A 19,235-nucleotide genomic window follows, 5' to 3' on the forward strand; every position below is an offset into this window, starting at 1 on the left:
GGACTTTTTCAGGAGAGGACTGAGCAACAAGGCTGGTATCTCTGGAAGAGACTGAATTTGGAGAACGCATCCCGGGTCATCTATCACACAGTATCGCCGGATCGGCTGAAAGTAACTGCTACTGTGTGACAACTCTTTAACTTCTCAACAAGTTGCTGGTTGTGCTTTCCTGTGGCAGAGGATTGCACAACGCTTTTGTTGAATTGACAAGTCTGTGGCAGAGACTTTATCCGAGCATCTCACTGGCTGCTAGGTCAGTGAGAGAGGCCTTGGTAGGACTGCCCACTTGTCAACAACCAACTATTCTTCACACAGAGTTTGAATCGGTTGATCATTTTTCAACCAATCCAATTTGGAATTAATTTGAAAATTAATAAACTAAACAAAATTAAACAAAACCCAACCAAAACAAATCAATGAAAAAAAATTAGTAACATAACAAATCTATTCGAAACTAAACAAATGTTTCCATTCTGCACATATTTACTTCTTTCTGGCTACTCAACTATGCAGCCCATTTTTGTTCAAGTATCATCATATTTCACATAATGTTTCCAATATATAAACGCTTTGATTTTTGATTTTTAAAAAGCTGTGTGTACAGACACCGAACATGAGTGTTTTTTCTTTTCCTTTATTTTTGACACTTCCTTCTTTAGAAGATAAACATGTAGCATTAAAACTCTTTAATGGATATACAACAAGACTAAAATGTGCTTTTTCTCTCACAGTTTTAATCTGGTTTACTGAAATTCACAGATAACTAGGCGCTGCTCACTGCATGGGATGTCATTCCATTTACCATTGCTCTGCATCTCCGCACAGTCTTCAGTGTTCTTGTTGTTATTTGGCTCTCCTGGGTTCCAGTTTGTAAAAGTAACTATTTCACCTGTAGAGTACTTGAAAGTCCCTTCAACTTGTGAATCTGTTATACTCAGGAAAGCTTTCTTTGAGTCTCCCTGAGAGCGGATTATCCCTTCTACCGCTCTATTTTCTGCTGCATTTCTTGGAGTGGCCAAGCGTCCTCCAGCTTCTCTACATGTCTTCTGGGCATTGTCAAAGTTTTCTTCCCCACCATTAGTCACAACAAACACTTTATCACCAACTTGTTTACCACCATGGAAGAGCAAAGCTAAAAGATTTAAGAGTTAAACTAAATTAAATGCATGACAAATATTGGAAATTCCTATTTTTTTTCTAGATATGTCTGATTGCTGTAGGACTCAGCAAATGTAGTAATCCCATAAACAAAGGAGTATATGGAATTGTGAGTATATTAGCCTTCCAATAGCTTGACCAAGACATGTTTCTCCTTTCTTAGCTGCAGACACATATAATTGCAGATGGCAAAAGCCAATTGTTTGCTACATTCTTATACTGACCTCTGCTTCAGGCGTGACCAATTAAAAAATATTTTAAAAGTTAAAAATACCTAGACAGATTATTTCTGAAATGAAGGTGCCCTGGATAACCAATAGTGATATGTGGAACGGAGACCATTTACAATGATCATTGTTGATTATTTTATAAGAGGCCACTGGGACAAGACTGGTGCAGGTGGGCCTGCTTCTCCCTTTCTATTACCACTGCATCAGCTGTTATATGGAGTGGGTTGAAGTTGTGCACATGGCTTAAGAGAAACAAGCAATGACATATGCCTTTGATACTCCTGAAGTTCTCCTGATGAAGCGGGTAATTTTTAACCTGTAAATATGTAAGGATACCCTCGCTCCACTACATATTGCTGTTCACTAGGGATGAGCCGAACACCCCCGGGTTCGGTTCGCACCAGAACTTTCAAACGGACCAAAAATTCATACGAACTTTAGAACCCCATTGAAGTCTATGGGACTCGAACGTTCGAAATAAAAAGTGCTAATTTTAATGGCTAATATGCAAGATACTGTCCTAAAAAGGGTTTGGGGACCTGGCTCCTGCCCCAGGGGACATGGGTCAATGCCTAAAATGTTTTTAAAAATGGCCGTTTTGGCGGGAGCACTGATTTTAATGACGATTAAAGTGAAAAAAAAAGTGAAATATTCCTTTAAATATCGTGCCTGGGGGGTGTCTATAGTATGCCTGTGAAGTGCCACATGTTTCCCGTGTTCAGAACAGTCCCTGCACAAAATGACATTTAACGGAAATAACGTCATTTAAAACTGCTTGCGGTTTTAATGTTATATCTGGTTCCTGCAATATGGTTGAAAATCATTGAGAAAAATGGCATGGGTAGCCCTCCCTGCCCATTACCAGCCCCTTTGGGTCTTGTACGCATATTAAGGGGAACCCCGTACCCATATTAAAAAAAGGAAATGCGTGTGGCCCCCAGGCCCTATATACTCAGAACAGCAGTATACAGGCGGTGCAAACAAGACAGGGATAGAGGTGATTGGAGCTGAAGTGGATAATATACTATAGGGGTTTCTGCTTCCATGCTTTACTGCAGAGTTACTTAAAAGAAACAAAGCAAAACACTGCATTGTTCTTTAGTTTTTTTACATCTCTGCCTGGAGATTAGATTTACTTTCCCTTGCACATGCTTCATCTTGTTTGTGAACATGCCCTTTAAAGCGGTAGTAAACCAGTGCCTTTTTATTTAAACCTGCAAAACAATGTCTTAATGCACGATGCATACTAGCACATTATGTGAAACTTACCTTAGAATAAAGCCCTCCAGCAGAACATTGTCACTGCTAAAGGCGCTCCCATCTTCACTTGGTCTTCCTTCCGGGTTCACAGACTCCGGCTGTGTAAGTGACCGGAACCACAATGAAATCACTCCCTCACATGTGTGGGAGCTGCTGTTTACTGCATAGGACTCTGAAGGAATGGCACGGATATGCCTTTCCTTCAGAGAGTATGTGCCGGTTACGTCACCTGCTGCATTTATATTAAGTATCTCCTAAACAGTGCTAGTTTAGGAGTGATTTACAGTACCTATAGGTAAGCCATATTATAGGCTTACCTATAGGTAAAATTAAAGCATTTGTTAACTCCAAAAAATAAAATGATCTTGTTGCTTTAAAGGATTTTATACAGCACAGAGCTTGTGCTGTGTCATTTGGCCCCCGTAACACCTGAAATACCTGGCTGATTCTGCCTGGCTATACCCTCCCCCCCATACATGGATTCTGATATATCCCTGACACCGGAGTCATTCATACGTGCTTCCATCATCCGCAGCCTGCTATCTGTCTCCTCTGTGCTCTCTCCCCCTCCCCTCCCTGCCTGTCAGCTCATGACAGTGCCCGCCCCCTCAACTCCTGCTGCTCAAATAACTTTCACATCTTCATACCATCCCCTCTGTGATTTAATCCTGTGTTCCCCTGTGTGAGAGATTTATAAAAAAAAAGTTTGCTATACCTAATTTCACAGCTCTTCTCAGTGATCACACGATCGGCTGGTTTTCTCTCTCCTCTCCCGAGTGATGTCAGCGGGGGGATCTCGGCCCTGCCCGCTGTATCTATCCATCACTCACACAGGGGGCACACAGGATTAGAACATAAAAGCGATGGTATGAAGATGTGAAAGTGGCTTAAAGTGGTGTTGCCACCAAAAAAAAAATTGCTTATAATTCATAAAAAAAAAAAAGAAAAATTGGAAAAAAAAATGTTTTACTCACCTCTAAATGGCTGTTGCTAGGGGGTCCCTCGTAGTCTGCCTTCTTCAATGCCTGGGCTGGTGACATCACTGCCCCTCTCGCCGCACAGTCATCTGGGACCTGTCACGTGTCCCAGACGACTGTGCGGCATATCAAGGTGCCCGGCACCGCTCACGCATACGCAGTGGGTGCCCGGCTGTGAAGTCACAGCCGGGTACCTACAGTAAGAATGCCAGAGCCGCAAGCGGAGCGGGGAATGAGGGGGGGGGCTTTGTTTCCCTCATCGTTGGACCCTGGGACAGGTAAGTGTCCGATTATTAAAAGCCAGCAGCTGCAGCATTTGTAGCTGCTGACTTTTACTTTTTTTTTTTTAGGGGGCACCCCACTTTAACAACCCCTTTAATGCATGGGTGTTACTCCCACTTTAAGCAAACAGCCTCTACTTATCCACTAGTATCGTCCACTAGTATATCAACACCCTAGAGATTTAAAAGTTAGACCACAGGGCATAAGTACTACGTAAGGTACTCCAGTTCCTTGGTTATATATACTATACAGTGTGAAAATGTGAATAAAATGCAGAAACTTAGAGGTGCCACCATGTACCTTATACCAGTCTTTATGAGTAACCTGAAACAATGGGTGCTCTATAATGCACATTTCTACTTATGGACCTACCTCAAGCTACAAACATTCCATTCATTCTATCTAATGGCTGGTTTACTATAGACTGATTTCAAAGGCACATCATCATGTCAATTTCAATATTCAACATTACCATTTTTTATCCAGAACAAGTTTTTCTCTAAGGAAACAATTCGACTTTCCAAAGCCGCCGTTTTCTTGGCGCTCTCCACATCTATGAAGAAAATGTTTAATAGTTTTATCTTAGATACAAAGTCTAAGTATTATAGAATTATGTCACATATCTGCAGAAAATAGTTCTATTCATCTCGACAATTGGTTAAGGTTATTTATGTTTTAGGTAAAAGTGTATCTATAAAAAGTTTTGGATGAAGTGGGGACAGATCCGAACTCCTGTAAGGATTTACTGTTGTTGGAGACCTTGTTGGACACATTCCTTTAATTCTTGTCTGATTAAAAGTTTGTCACAAGACAGCAAATGAGGGAAAATGTCTCCAGCTGAGCCTTGGGTCATAGTAAAACCTGCAATACATTGCTACAAAAATAATTGTAAAATACCGAAAACAATCAATAAATAAAACAGTCCCCAGTGAAAAGTGCTGGTGTTTGTGGAACGATAATGAAAAACTCATATACAGTGCTGTGACTTGATAAGTAATTCCGTGCTCCTTATGTGCTTAAAATATGCCCCCCCCCCAGTAGATGTGCACTCACCCTTGAGATTGGACCAACTATTGCTAGTTAGGTCAAATGCGTTTGTGGGGCGACTCCTGTAGATATCCTCTGGACCGTTGGATAACTATGATGAATGATCCTCATGTAGATGGATACATAGAGAAAACCTAATTGGGCCATACTGTTTAAAAATAACTTTTATTCCAAAGAATTAAAAAATATTTATTTATTGATCGTTTTCAGTATTTTACAATTATTTTTTTCTATATGTAGCAATGTATTGCATTGCATATAGCATTTAGTACGGTATATTTATTAGTTATTTATCATCAATAGTTTACACCAATTTCACACTGCAGATGCTCAAATCATGTGGTAATGTTTACTTTTATTTTTATCCATGATATTAATACATACATGAGGTAATTTATATTGGTAGTAATCCTTTTGGCACTTTGGTCCATATATATTCTTAATGCTGCGGTCCATATTGTGTGTCTGGTTAGCAAGTGATGCAGGACAGTATAAGTTGCCTCTCTTGTTGAGTTGCACGAGTAGAAAGAACCCTTTCCCTTAATGAACTGGCTCATGCCCCTCTGAATGACATGTGGTACTACTGAAATGCTGGAGTCCCAGGCCTCACCTGCCTTCTCACCTCCTGCCATTTCTTCCCATGCCAGCTCAGGAAAGTCCAGGGACCCCGGTCTACTCAGTCCTGTTCGTGGATACTTCTTGCTTCTTGAATAGTGAAACCTTCCAGCTCTGGAGTCTCTGAACCTCCAGGCTTTCTGCCAAAGTTCCGTGGCTTTCCAGCACTGGGGTCTAGGCATCCCCAGGCCTTGGAGTCCAGCTCCTGTGGGTCACATCTTGCAGCCTTTCTGGATCAAAACTCGTCCCATCTCTTCCAGGGAACATGAGACCTCAGTGTATATATATATATATATATATATATATATATATATATATATATATATATATATATATATATATATATATATGAACCCACCCCCCACCCCTGCCCAAACAAATTAACGATTGGACTAGGGCCATACACACTGCCTGTCCCTCAATCCCTGCACCTGCCGTCTCTCCAGAATATTCCTCTGGAGACGCAAGGGAGGGTTTTCCAGGGTGATGAAGTGATCACACTAACCTACAACTCCACTCTAACCCCAACCAAACCTCCAGGCCTGTACAAAAAGTAAGGCACTGGTAATTTAACCTGTCTTTGCCTACTAGCACCCACCTAATGGTGGTGGGCACTACATATATATATATATATATATATATATATATATATATATATATATATATATATATATATATATATATATATATATATATATAATTTTTTTTAATTAATTAATTAATTTTTTTCATAGTAAAACCTGGCAGGGGTTCTAACTGTTCACCAATAAAACAAAAAACATAAAAAGCGTCTAAGTGCAGTAAGGACCAGAATTGTCTTAAAACCTTTCAAAGGGTCACTCACATTTAAAAAAAAAACAATACAGAATAGTCTGTATAAACATGCTGGGATGAGTTGTCATCACTGCCCAGTCCGCATCATGGAGATCGAAGTAGCGTCTCGCATGGATAGAAAGCCAGCGTCTATCTTTCTGGGACCACAATGGAAATTGTGTTCCATTGTATTGCCTGTATTGTTTTTTAAATGTGAGTGGCCTTTTGGAGGGTTTTAATCATTTTTTTTTTGCCTTTTCTGCACTTACAGGCTCTTTCTTTCTTTTTTCTTGTTGTTGCATACACACAGAGCCTGCTTCTGCTGTTGGATTAGCCTGCCCAAGTGAATGAACGTTCTTGTATTGGACACATTTTGATTGGCTCTTTATTTTACTTTGTACAAACTTTCCTGTGGATTTTTGTACAAAGGGCGTCGGCCAAGAACTTGTACTGCATACACACAGCAGGACTTTTTCAGCCAACTTTCACCAAATCACGTGGTTTTTCTGCTCTTTAATGCCACCTTTGGTCAACTTCTGTATTGTTGTCTGATCTTTTGCATTGGTTCTGAGCATGCGTGTTTGTACTTTGTACAAAAGTCCTATGGTTTTCTGTACACACGATCAGACTTTGCTCCATCGGATTTTTATTGCCAGAAAGTTTGTCCGTTCTCACAGCCAACAAAAGTCCGATGAAAACCGAAAAAGTTTGTCTGATGGAGCGTACACACGGTCGGATGTTGCTCCAAAACAGCTAATTTGCATGTTTGTTGTCAAAAAGTCTGATCGTATGTACGGGCCTTAATAGTCACTGGGGTCATAGCTCACATAGGAATCCCAATATGACAGCCCTGATTGGCTCAGTGACATTAATAGGGACGAGCTTGACATTTCATCACTTTTGCAGTCATTTTGAGAAAATCCCACTATATGTTTGCTACGTGTTCACATTCACAAAGCATACATAAAATATATATATATATATATATATATATATATATATATATATATATATTATTTCTTTTAGATGTTTTTGAAGAGAAGGTGTCATAGCTGACTGCAAAAAAATTCAACTAGTTAATCATGATCTGTCACAATAGCTAAGCTAGAGATTGACTGGTTCTCATTAACATACAATGGGGAAGCCTAGCCCCTAAACCAATAAGGCTATCTTTTTTTTTTCTTTCATTCAATGGTGAGTAGAACATAAAAATAAACAGATTCCCCCATTCACACTAGTGAATTCGACGGAGGAATTCCAGCCTTCTTATAACAAAGAAAACTAAGCAGGATTTCTCCTAGTCGGAAGTTCCAAAAACAACATCTAAAAAAGGTAATCTACAATTTTAATATTTTTTTATTTTGTTTATGCTGAATAGGGACATGTAAAAAAGCAGTTATCCCAATTTGGCTGCAAAAGTGGAAATATATTTTAAAGTACAACTGAATGCATAAAAGTCTAAACAAATACTGGTTCTATGAGATGCAGATTTATTTATTTCATGTTACTCAGCACTTTACACACAGTATACAGTGCCTTGAAAAAGTATTCATACCCTTTGAAATTTTTCACATTTTGTTATGTTACAACCAAAAATGTAAATGTATTTTATTAGGATTTTATATGGTAGACCAACACAAAGTGGCACATAATTGTGAAGTGGAAGGAAAATGATAAATGGTTTTGAGCATTTTTTTTACAAATAAATATGTAAAGTGTGGCGTTCATTTGTATTTAGCCCCCCTGAATCAATACTTTGTAGAACCACCCTTCGCTGCAATTACAGCTGCAAATTGTTTTGGGTATGTATCGACCAGCTTTTGCCCATTCTTCTATGAAAAATAGCTCATGCTCTATCAGATTGGATGGAGAGCATCTGTGAACAGCAATTTTTAAGTCTTGCCACAGATTCTCAATTGGATTTAGGTCTGGACTTTGACTGAGCCATTAACATGAATGTGCTTTGATCTAAACCATTCTATTGTAGCTCTGGCTGTATGTTTATGTCATTGTCCTGCTAGAAGGTGAACCTCCGCCACAGTCTCAAGTTTTTTGCAGACTCTAACATGTTTTCTTATAAGATTGCCGGGTATTTGGATCCATTCATCTTTCCATCAACTCTGACCAGCTTCCCTGTCCCTGCTGAAGAAAATAATCCCTACAACATGATGCTACCACCACCATGTTTCACGGTGGGGATTGTGTGTTCAGGGTGATGTGCAGTGTTAGTTTTCCGCCACACATGGCGTTTTGCTTTTAGGCCAAGAAGTTCCATTTTGGTCTCATCTGACTAGAGCACCTTCTTCCACATTTTGCTGTGTTCCCCATATGGCTTTCTTTCAACTATGACTTTTTTCTTGCCACTCTTCCATAAAGGCCAGATTTGTGGAGTGTAGGACTAATAGTTGTGGACAGATTCTCCCACCTGAGCTGTGAATCTCTGCAGCTCCTCCAGAGTTACCATGGGCCTCTTGGTTACTTCTCTGATTATTGCTTTCCTTCCTTTGCTTCTCATCCTTTTAGCTAAGATCAAGTGTAGTATCTGTTCTTATCAATTTCCAGAGGAAGCGCTGAGTTACTCCCGAGAGTGAGGAGGACACATGTAAATCCAATGGTGTCATTGGACCTGGAAGGGCAGTTCAGCAGTGCCGGTGTCTGGGCATCCATGCTGTCATCAACGGGGCAGAGTCATAATCTGAGCAGTCTGGAAGGGTGCTCCTGATGGGGATGGGTGCTGCATGCGGTCTGACCCAGAGGGTCAGGTCACTGGTCTTCTGGCCTAGATTGGGTAGCTCTAGCTCTGGTCAGTTTTTCAGGAGAGAATACCGGCTCCCCTCTTGCTGGAGGGGGAGGAGCGGTTAGTATTCCCCGAATGTAATTAGGTGGGAGTGACGGTGGGACCTGATAGCAAAGTGCTCTCACCAATCTTCTAGAACTTCAGGCCTTCCTGGGTGGGGTGGGGGTTGCTGTGGTCTGGGTTGTTGGTCAGGGTTGCTCCTGAAAGCCTATGGTGTATGTGCCCCTGGAGTGACAGTCCAGGGGTGCCTAAAGATCATTGTGAGTGAGGGTCACTTTTATTTAAGGCACCATGGTCACTGCACCATATACACGATTTTTTAGCACCTGGGCCAGGAATTTTTTATTCCTTGCTGGAGGGCCTGGCCATTGTATTGCACAATGGCCACCTTTTTACTCTCCTCTACTTCCTTCTCCCCCACTTTCTTTTTATTTATTTCCTTTGTGTGTCACTTTTTGTATTTTTGTGTTGTACACGGTTTGCACTGTGTGATGAGTAGGGTTGTGGGTCCTCGGGCCTGCCTTGAAAGTCTTGGGAGGGGGTGGACATGGCCTTTTAGCTTAGTTCACCCTCTCTCATGGGGTCTCCCTTTGGGGGAGCCCCACCGAGTACTTGGGTGGGTCTGTTTTGGCAGATCCTCCAGTGAAAGGGGTCCATCTGGTTTCGACCAGATGGACCAAGTGTAAGTACCCTTGTCCCTGTCAGGAGCCTAATGCCCCGGGGGATTCAGGGCAAGGCCCACTGATTTTAATATCACTTTTTTGTGTTTCACTCCTTATGTGTGTGCACATTTTTTTTCCACCGGGTGAAGTTTTTGAGTGTGTTTCACACGCCATGGGTTTCAAAAAGAATAAATAAAAAAAAGCGATCAGTCACTGTGAGCCCACCCCTGTGTTTACTTCCTCTTCTGAAGAGAAATATACATAGGGCTTGATTTACAAAAGGCAAATAGACTGTGCACTTTGCAAAGTGCACATTCTCTTTACCTTTAATAAAACCAACCCCATAGTATTTTCCTCTTCTTGAAGGAGAAGAAATGTAAACAAATCAAAATGTGTAAAAAACAAATAAATAAAAACAAAGAATAAAAAATAAAAAAAAGGATCAAGGTTTGCCAGGGTTAGTGTTAAGGTCAAGGTCAGGGTCAAAGGTTATGGTCAGCATATTTTCTGTAGAATTTAAAACAAAAAAACTATAATTGGTATCATTATCAGTTTGTGTCAGTGTTAGTGCGTTTTAGGCAGGGTAAATAAAAATGCACACCATTGTTTCTGGGCTGTACTACGGGTACAAACAACAACTAACATACACATACCGTATATACTCGAGTATAAGCCGAGATTTTCAGCCTCTTTTTTGAGGCTGAAAGTGCCCCCCTCGGCTTATACTCGAGTCATCGCTGTCTGCCCGCTCGATCAGCGTGTCGAGCAGACAGACAGCGGCCATTCTGATTCAAAAGCCGCGCCTCCGGCTCCGCCTTCGCCTGTGATAGGCGGAACACTGAATTTCCCAGCAGCCTGTGTTCCGCCTATCACGGGCATCCGCTCATCCTCGTACTACGGACGAGGATGATACGACGTCCGTGATAGGCGGAACACAGGCTGCTGGGAAATTCAGTGTTCCGCCTATCACAGGCGAAGGAGGAGGCGCGGCTTTTGAATTTTACAATGGCCGCCGACGAAGAGGGCACGGGACGGAGGCAAGGCAAGGCACGGCACGGGACGGGACGGGACGGGACGAAGGCAAGGCAAGGCACGACACGGGACGGAGGCTCGGACAAAGGCTCGGGACACAGGTAGGCTGGACACACACACACACACACACACACACACACACACACACACACACACACACACACACACACACACGGATGGAGACACACACACACGGATGGAGACACACACACACGGATGGATGGATGGATGGAGACACACACACACACAGGGATGGATGGATGGATGGATGGAGACACACACACACAGGGATGGATGGATGGATGGATGGAGACACACACACACAGGGATGGATGGATGGATGGACACACACACACACAGGGATGGACGGACACACAGGGATGGACGGACACACAGGGATGGACGGACACACAGGGATGGACGGACACACACACAGGGATGGACAGGCATGTCTCACCCTCGGCTTATACACGAGTCAATAAGTTTGCCAGTTTTTTTGGGGGTAAATTGGGGGCCTCGGCTTATATTCGGGTCGGCCTATACTCGAGTATATACGGTATGTGTTAACGCTGCAATCGTTAGGAGCAGGAGAATTATTCTTTGGTGATAAATTCTGATAATAGCAAGAAATAAAGAAATATACAGCTACATTAAAAAAAAAATTCACTACAGTATTTTTGGCCAATTGCCCGTTATATCCAAGATATCCATTTACCACTAAAAGAAAGCCCAATTTGTCCTGGAAAAAACAAGGTATAATTCACCTGGATACACTAAGTAGCTGTGACGATATGTACAGTTTTGCTAACACATGTCAAAGTTGTAAAATTGTGCTTAGGCATTTAGTTTTGTTTTACGCTGTCGTGAAGGGAGTTAAACTGTTTAATTACTGTGTATACTGGGATTGTACTTAATACTTAATCATTGTATACCATTTCATTTTGGTTGGACATTTCATGGCTTGTTTTTCCACTATAGCTGTCTTTTATTGTTTTTGGTGAACCTCTCACAATAAATAACAAATGTTAAAAAAAAAAAAATACAAGTCTTCTTTATATTAATTACTGCTACTGGTTTTCATGAATTACCTGGGCTTCCTTTCTCTCCTTTTTGGCCTTGTCCTCCTGGCAAACCCACTCCTATTTCCCCTTTCTCCCCTTTATATCCAGTCGGGCCTAAGGAAAGAAATATTATACAAAAGATTGGAGATGTCATGGTAAACAAATAGCAGTAATAATTACATTGTTATAGAAAGAATAGTTTAACATAAATACGTAAAAAATTCTGGGCTTTAACCACTTAAGGACCGCCGTATTGCCAATGTACGTCATTACAATGGCACAGGCAGGCACAAGCACGTACATGTACGTGCCTGCCTTCCAGTGGGTGGGGGGTCTGATCGGACCCCCCTCCCGCTGGATACGGCGGTCCGTTTCGCTGCAGGAGCGATCCAGGATGAGGGGATGGCCGTTGGTTTCTGGCCATCCCCTCTCGATTGCTCCTGGCCAATGAGAAGCTTCCTCCCACTGTGTATTGTATACACAGGAAGGAGGGAGTGATGCCATTCTCCTCGGGGCGGTCTTTTTGACCGGACTACGAGGAGAAGACAGAAAGTAAGTGTGCACCAACACTACACTGACATGTAGGTACACACAGGCACACAAACCCCCCCGATCGGCCCCCGATCCCCCCCGCCCCCCTCCCCCCCAGTCACAGTGTCACTGATTGCAGTGATCATTTATTTACTCATCACTGCATTCAGTGTCAGTTGTAAAAGTAAAAACTGTCAGGGCAGTTAGTGTTAGGTCCAGGGTAGCCCCCTACCACCCCCTAATAAAGGTTTAACCCCCTGATTGCCCCTAGAGTTAACCCTTTCACCCCCTTTTGCCAGTGTCACTAAGCGATCATTTTTCTGATCGCTGCATTAGTGTCGCTAGTGTCGCTAGGTAGCTAGTTATTTTTTTAGGTTCACGCCAGGTTTTTATAGCGCTAGGTACCCCGATATACTACCCAATAATGGTTTTAACCCCCTGATTGCCCCTAGTTAACCCTTTCACCCCCTTTTGCCAGTGTCACTAAGCGATCATTTTTCTGATCGCTGCATTAGTGTCACTAGTGTCACTAGGTAGCTAGTTATTTTTTTAGGTTCACCGCCAGGTTTTTATAGCGCTAGGTACCCCCATATACTACCCAATAATGGTTTTAACCCCCTGATTGCCCCTAGTTAACCCTTTCACCAGCGATCACAGTATAAGTGTCACTGGTGACGCTGGTTAGCCAGTTAGTTATTTAGGTTCCCCGTCAGATTTTTATATAGCGCCAGGGACCCCCATATACTACCTAATAAAAATTGGAACCCCCTGATTGCCCCTAGTTAACCCTTTCACCAGTGATCACCATATAAGTGTTACAGGTGACTCTGGTTAGTTTGCTTTTTATAGCATCAGGGCACCCACCATTTATTACCCAATAAAGGTTTAACCCCCTGATCACCCGGCGGGTGATACCAATTAGGTTTTAGGGTCAGGGTCTGCGTCGCCCCAGGCAGCGCTAGGTTAGTGCCAGTACCTCTAACACCCACACGCAAAGCATAAACCTCCCGTAGTGGTATAGAATCTGAACAGATCAATATCTGATCTGATCAAATCTATACTAGCGTCCCCAGCAGTTTAGGGTTCCAAAAAAACGCATTGTTAGCGGGATCAGCCCAGATACCTGCTGGCACCTGCGTTTTGCCCCTCCGCCCAGCCCACCCAAGTGCAGTATCGATCAATCACTGTCACTTACAAAACACTAAACACATAACTGCAGCGATCGCAGAGTCAGGCCTGATCCCTGCGATCGCTAACAGTTTTTTTTTTGTAGCATTTTATATTTAAATCCGGAAGGCAGTGCTTGGTTTTCGGGGTCCCGTATGTGGCTAGGCTCCCAAAAAGTCCCCCATATGTGGTATCCCCGTACTCAGGAGAAGCAGCAGAATTTATTTTGGGGTGTAATTTGACTTATGCCCATAGCATGTGTGAGCAATATATCATTTAGTGACAACTTTGTGCAAAAAAAAAAAAAAAATTGTAAAATTCCTGCAACTTGTGGCAAAATATAAAATATTTTATGGACTCAACATGCCTCTCAGTAAATAGCTTGGGGTGTCTACTTTCCAAAATGGGGTCATTTGGGGGGGTTTTGTGCTATTTTGCCATTTTATGGCCTTCGAAACTGTGATAGGTAGTGAGGAGTGAAATCAAAATTTGCACCCTTAGAAACCCTTAAGGCAGTGATTGGTTTTCGGAGTGCCATACGCAGCTAGACTCCCAAAAAGTCCCACATATGTGGTATCCTCGTACTCAGGAGAAGCAGCAGAATATATTTTGGGGTGCAATTCCACATATAACTATGGCATGTGTGAGCAATATATAATTTAGTGACAACTTTTTGTAAACTTTTTTTTTTTTTTTTTTTTTTGTGTCATTATTCAATCACTTGGGACAAAAAAAAAATATTCAATGGGCTCAACATGCCTCTCCACAACTTCCTTGGGGTGTCTTCTTTCCAAAATGGGGTCATTTGGGGGCGTTTTGTGTTATTTTGGCATTTTATGGCCTTCGAAACTGTGATAGGTAGTGAGGAGGGAAATCAAAAATTTGCACCCTTAGAAATCCTGAAGGCAGTGATTGGTTTTCGGGGTGCCGTACGTGGCTAGACTCCCAAAAAGTCCCACATATGTGGTATCCCCGTACTCAGGAGAAGCAGCAGAATATATTTTGGGGTGCAATTCCACATATAACTATGGCATGTGTGAGCAATATATCATTTAGTGACAACTTTTTGTAAACTTTTTTTTTTTTTTTGTGTCATTCAATCACTTGGGACAAAAGAAAATATTCAATGGGATCAATATGCCTCTCCACAACTTCCTTGGGGTGTCTACTTTCCAAAATGGGGTCATTTTGGGGGGTTTGTATTGCCCTGCCATTTTAGCACCTCAAGAAATGAGATAGGCAGTCGTAAATTAAAAGCTGTGTAAATTCCAGAAAATGTACCGTATATACTCGAGTATAGGCCGACCCGAATATAAGCCGAGGCCCCCAATTTACCCCCAAAAAAACTGGCAAACTTATTGACTCGTGTATAAGCCGAGGGTGAGACATGCCTGTCCATCCCTGTGTGTGTGTCCGTCCATCCCTGTGTGTCCGTCCATCCCTGTGTGTCCGTCCATCCCTGTGTGTCCGTCCATCCATCCCTGTGTGTGTGTGTGTCCATCCATCCATCCATCCCTGTGTGTGTGTGTCTCCATCCATCCATCCATCCATCCCTGTGTGTGTGTGTCTCCATCCATCCATCCCTGTGTGTGTGTGTCTCCATCCATCCATCCATCCCTGTGTGTGTGTGTGTATCCATCCATCCCTGTGTGTGTGTGTGTCTCCATCCATCCGTGTGTGTGTGTGTGTGTGTGTGTGTGTGTGTGTGTGTGTGTGTGTCCAGCCTACCTGTGTCCCGAGCCTTTGTCCCGAGCCTCCGTCCCGTGCCTTGCCTCCTTGCCTCCGTCCCGTGCCGTGCCTTGCCTCCGTCCCGTGTCGTGCCTTGCCTTGCCTCCGTCCCGTCCCGTCCCGTGCCGTGCCTTGCCTTGCCTCCGTCCCGTGCCCTCTTCGTCGGCGCCTCGGCGGCCATTGTAAAATTCAAAAGCCGCGCCTCCGCCTTCGCCTGTGATAGGCGGAACACTGAATTTCCCAGCAGCCTGTGTTCCGCCTATCACGGACATCGTATCATCCTCGTCCGTAGTACGAGGATGATACGATGTCCGTGATAGGCGGAACACAGGCTGCTGGGAAATTCAGTGTTCCGCCTATCACAGGCGAAGGCGGAGCCGGAGGCGCGGCTTTTGAATTATAGAATGGCCGCTGTCTGTCTGCTCGACACGCTGATCGAGCGGGCAGACAGCGATGACTCGAGTATAAGCCGAGGGGGGCACTTTCAGCCTCAAAAAAGAGGCTGAAAATCTCGGCTTATACTCGAGTATATACGGTACTCTTGTTTGTAGACGCTATAACTTTTGCGCAAACCAATAAATATACGCTTATTGACATTTTTTTTACTAAAGACATGTGGCTGAATAAATTTTGCCCTAAATGTATAACTAAATTTGAGTTTATTCGATTTTTCTTATAACAAAAAGTAGAAAACATCATTTTTTTCTCAAAATTTTCTGTCTTTTTCCATTTATATCGCAAAAAATAAAAATCGCAGAGGCAATCAAATGCCATCAAAAGAAAGCTCTATTTGTGGGAAGAAAAGGACGCAAATTTCGTTTGGGTGCAATATTGCATGACCGCGCAATTACCAGTTAAAGCAGCGCAGTGCGAAATTGTAAAAAGACCTCTGGTCCTTAGGGTGTTTATTGGTCCGGGGCTGAAGTGGTTAAGCATATCAATACCCTAAAACCAAAATGTAATTTATCACATATTTATCTCTATATGCTGTTTGGCCATACTGTGTGTCACCAGCATCTACTAAGCTTTATGTGGATAGGATTATGTCCTCTATTGGCCCGTCCCCATTGATGGCAATTTACTGACTGAGACTTCTTTCCTGCTCCTGCTATAAGCAACTATCACTTTCTGTTTGTACTAATCAGAATGTGCCACTTGTTGTCCACTCTATCACAGTGTGGTTGACTGCTCCATATATTTGGATCTTTCCTGATTGCTATGACATTTGTACTTGAGGTGCAGCTCATTTGAAGATAGTGAAATTTATTGTTGTTCTCTCTTGCTACGACGTCTTTGAACCATTTTCCGTGTCCTGAGGAAGCCTTTATGGCGAAACGCATAAACGTGACGCACAAGGGCTCAATGTACAAATTATATCATTTCATATGATTTTTATTTTGTTTTGAATACTGTTATGATATTGTATTTTTTAATAAAATAAATATATTTTTTTCTACTTTCCTATTTGCCTCCATGCCTTAAAGGTCTGATCTGTTGATATCTATTTGGAATCTTCTTTGTTTTCCCTTGGTATTTCTTGCTTTCTTTTCTTTTTGGCTGTCTCCTAGGTTCTCCTGGTGCACTTGTGGTGCCAAGTGTATTTTCCTTTAGCAGATAAGCCCCAATTGTCACTGTAACCACCAGATTACTTACAAAACTTGTATTGAGCATTGAAAGAAGCCACACATTGTTGATTAGCAAACTTTTTAATCTGTGCATGTTCACATGTAGGTTTATACTTTTTTTTTAAATATTTTTTTCTAACAATTTTTTTTTTTCGTTTTAAAAAAACTTTTTTTTTTTTTTTAAACAGGCATGTTTTTAAACATAACATACACACAACTCTGGAACTTACAAAGTTCAACATCTACAAAATGAAGGCAATATTAGATATTATAGTGTCAAAAATGTCTTGATATTGACATAAATCAGATGGGGTGATGTCACCCCTGTAAAAGCCAAATTTTGAAGATGCACACAAATTGGGATTCCAAATGGGTAATGTCAACATGTGCTATCTCCCATCATGGGGGATCAATGGATGTGTTTTGTGGGTGCAATCCCCTCCTCTCACCTACTAGTGTTACGAGGAAAGGATTGCACCCAGAAAACAAGTACATTGAGATCCCCTGATGGAAGATAGCACATATTGACACAACGTGTGCATCTTCAAAATTTGGCTGTTAAAATGTAAAAAGAGAAAAAAATGTTTTTTTTAGTCCACCAAATGAGAAAATGGAAAGCAATTTATATTCTCCCCATCACATCTATCCTGTTCTTCATTTGTTGTTCCATAACATTCAATTTCTTCCTTATAATATCTATTTTGCCATTCCACTGCATGATGTCATGGATGAGCCTTTTGTGCAATGTCACTTGTGAAAGGTTCAGCTTGCTGTTCAACAACCAGCGCATCACCTAAAAATTGGTTAAAAATGTATTATAAATATGCAGGCATACATAGATTACCTGAAGCTGGGGTGTCAGACACACACCTGTTTGGGTGACAATCTCGCCCACTTCCTCCATCTCTCCTTCCTCGAGATTCTCGTGGGTGCTTGGGCTGATTTCCCCTTCGTGGTGATGTGGGGGGTGCCTGGTGTCCCTCTGAGTGGTGTCTTCGGAGTCTTTTCTCCCTTATGAGAATGAAACAAAAGGTATACTTAGCACACAGATATTTGAGTTCAGAAATAGGAATAAGAAACATTGCTTAGAAGTGGTGTACAATTGTCTGTTTGGGAAGAGATCCAAGTTGAAGACATGAATAAAATTCCCTTTTAACCAAACTGCAATATTTACCTTTTTTGGCCAAGTTTCACAGATGGAGACACCCCAAGTATCCCCTGGAGCCCTTGTGTGGGTTACCCTTAAAAATGTTCTCTGGTGTCCCACACTAGTGCTCCTGAGTCCAGATGTGTAAACAGCTGCTGAGTGTCCTCTCCTTACATTCCACTGAAAGAAGTTTGCTATTCATTCTAGATTCAAAGACATCTAGACAACAATGTCCTAAACTTCTTTTAATAAGACAAATTAGCAAGACAAAAATGTTGTTTAAACCCTGTATCAACTAAATACACCGTATATATTTTGAAACAATGTTTCCTACGAACAATTACTGTGCCCACGAACATGAAAATAGCCATTTAAAACTGTACAACAGTAAAGAAAAGTACATGGAGCAGCATGCAAGTTAATAATCAGAATAGGAACACACGGCAAGTACTTACTTTTTTTAAGCACTTTCTTTATTCTTCTGTACTGATCCTGCTCCCTCAGTTTAAGGTCAGACCAGCATTTCCTTAATTGGTCTTTGGAGCGTCGTACCCCAAAATTCTGATGCAGAGTCTTCACAACTTTTGACATGATTTTGGCCTTGCGCAAATTCGGATGGGTGTACAGTCCATGCTTCCCATCATAATCGTTCCTCTGAAAGATGTCCACCATCTCCACCATTTCTTCAAAGGTCATATTGGAGGCCTTAAATCTCCTCTTTCCGGATCGGGACGTTTCGCACTCTGGGCTTTCCTCATTACAGGAATAATTAGCCTGCTGTGCCTTTGCCATCTTGCTCCTACTGTGCTCCATAGAGAGAAGGGGCGGGGAATATTTGTGAAAAAGAACATCAGGGGCGGGTGACGCAGGCAGAGTTTCATGCATGCGCAGTGTATATAAAGCTAACACGCATGTGCCATACATGCACAGAGAAAAGGGGAACGGAAGTTGCTAGCGTCCGTAACAAAGGTCATTTTAAAAAATTTTAGAACATCAGTGGCCTTTACTGCTTAAAGAATGAGGCCTTTGGTTACATAGTTAGTAAGGTTGAATAAAGACACCAGTCCATCCAGTTCAACCTGAGTATCATTGGTCCCTACCCT

General features: G+C 42.1%; 1 protein-coding gene across 1 annotated transcript in view; it reads right to left on the reverse strand.

Annotated features, from left to right (window-relative positions):
• Window positions 1-614: 614 nt before the first annotated feature.
• Window positions 615-19,235, reverse strand: part of LOC143930047 (mannose-binding protein C-like) — a 33,705-nt gene continuing 15,084 nt past the window's right edge. The window contains exons 4-6 of the mRNA XM_077453943.1: window positions 11,962-12,048; window positions 4,380-4,460; window positions 615-1,132 (exon numbers count right to left, since the gene is read on the reverse strand). Of these exons, the coding sequence (XP_077310069.1) occupies window positions 744-1,132; window positions 4,380-4,460; window positions 11,962-12,048 (557 nt within the window). The 3' untranslated portion in view covers window positions 615-743. The remainder of the gene's footprint in view (window positions 1,133-4,379; window positions 4,461-11,961; window positions 12,049-19,235) is intronic.

The sequence above is a fragment of the Lithobates pipiens genome, unplaced genomic scaffold, assembly GCF_037356315.1.
Source record: "Lithobates pipiens isolate NorthernLeopardFrog02 unplaced genomic scaffold, aLitPip1_a1.2 Scaffold_25, whole genome shotgun sequence".
Taxonomy (NCBI): domain Eukaryota; kingdom Metazoa; phylum Chordata; class Amphibia; order Anura; family Ranidae; genus Lithobates; species Lithobates pipiens.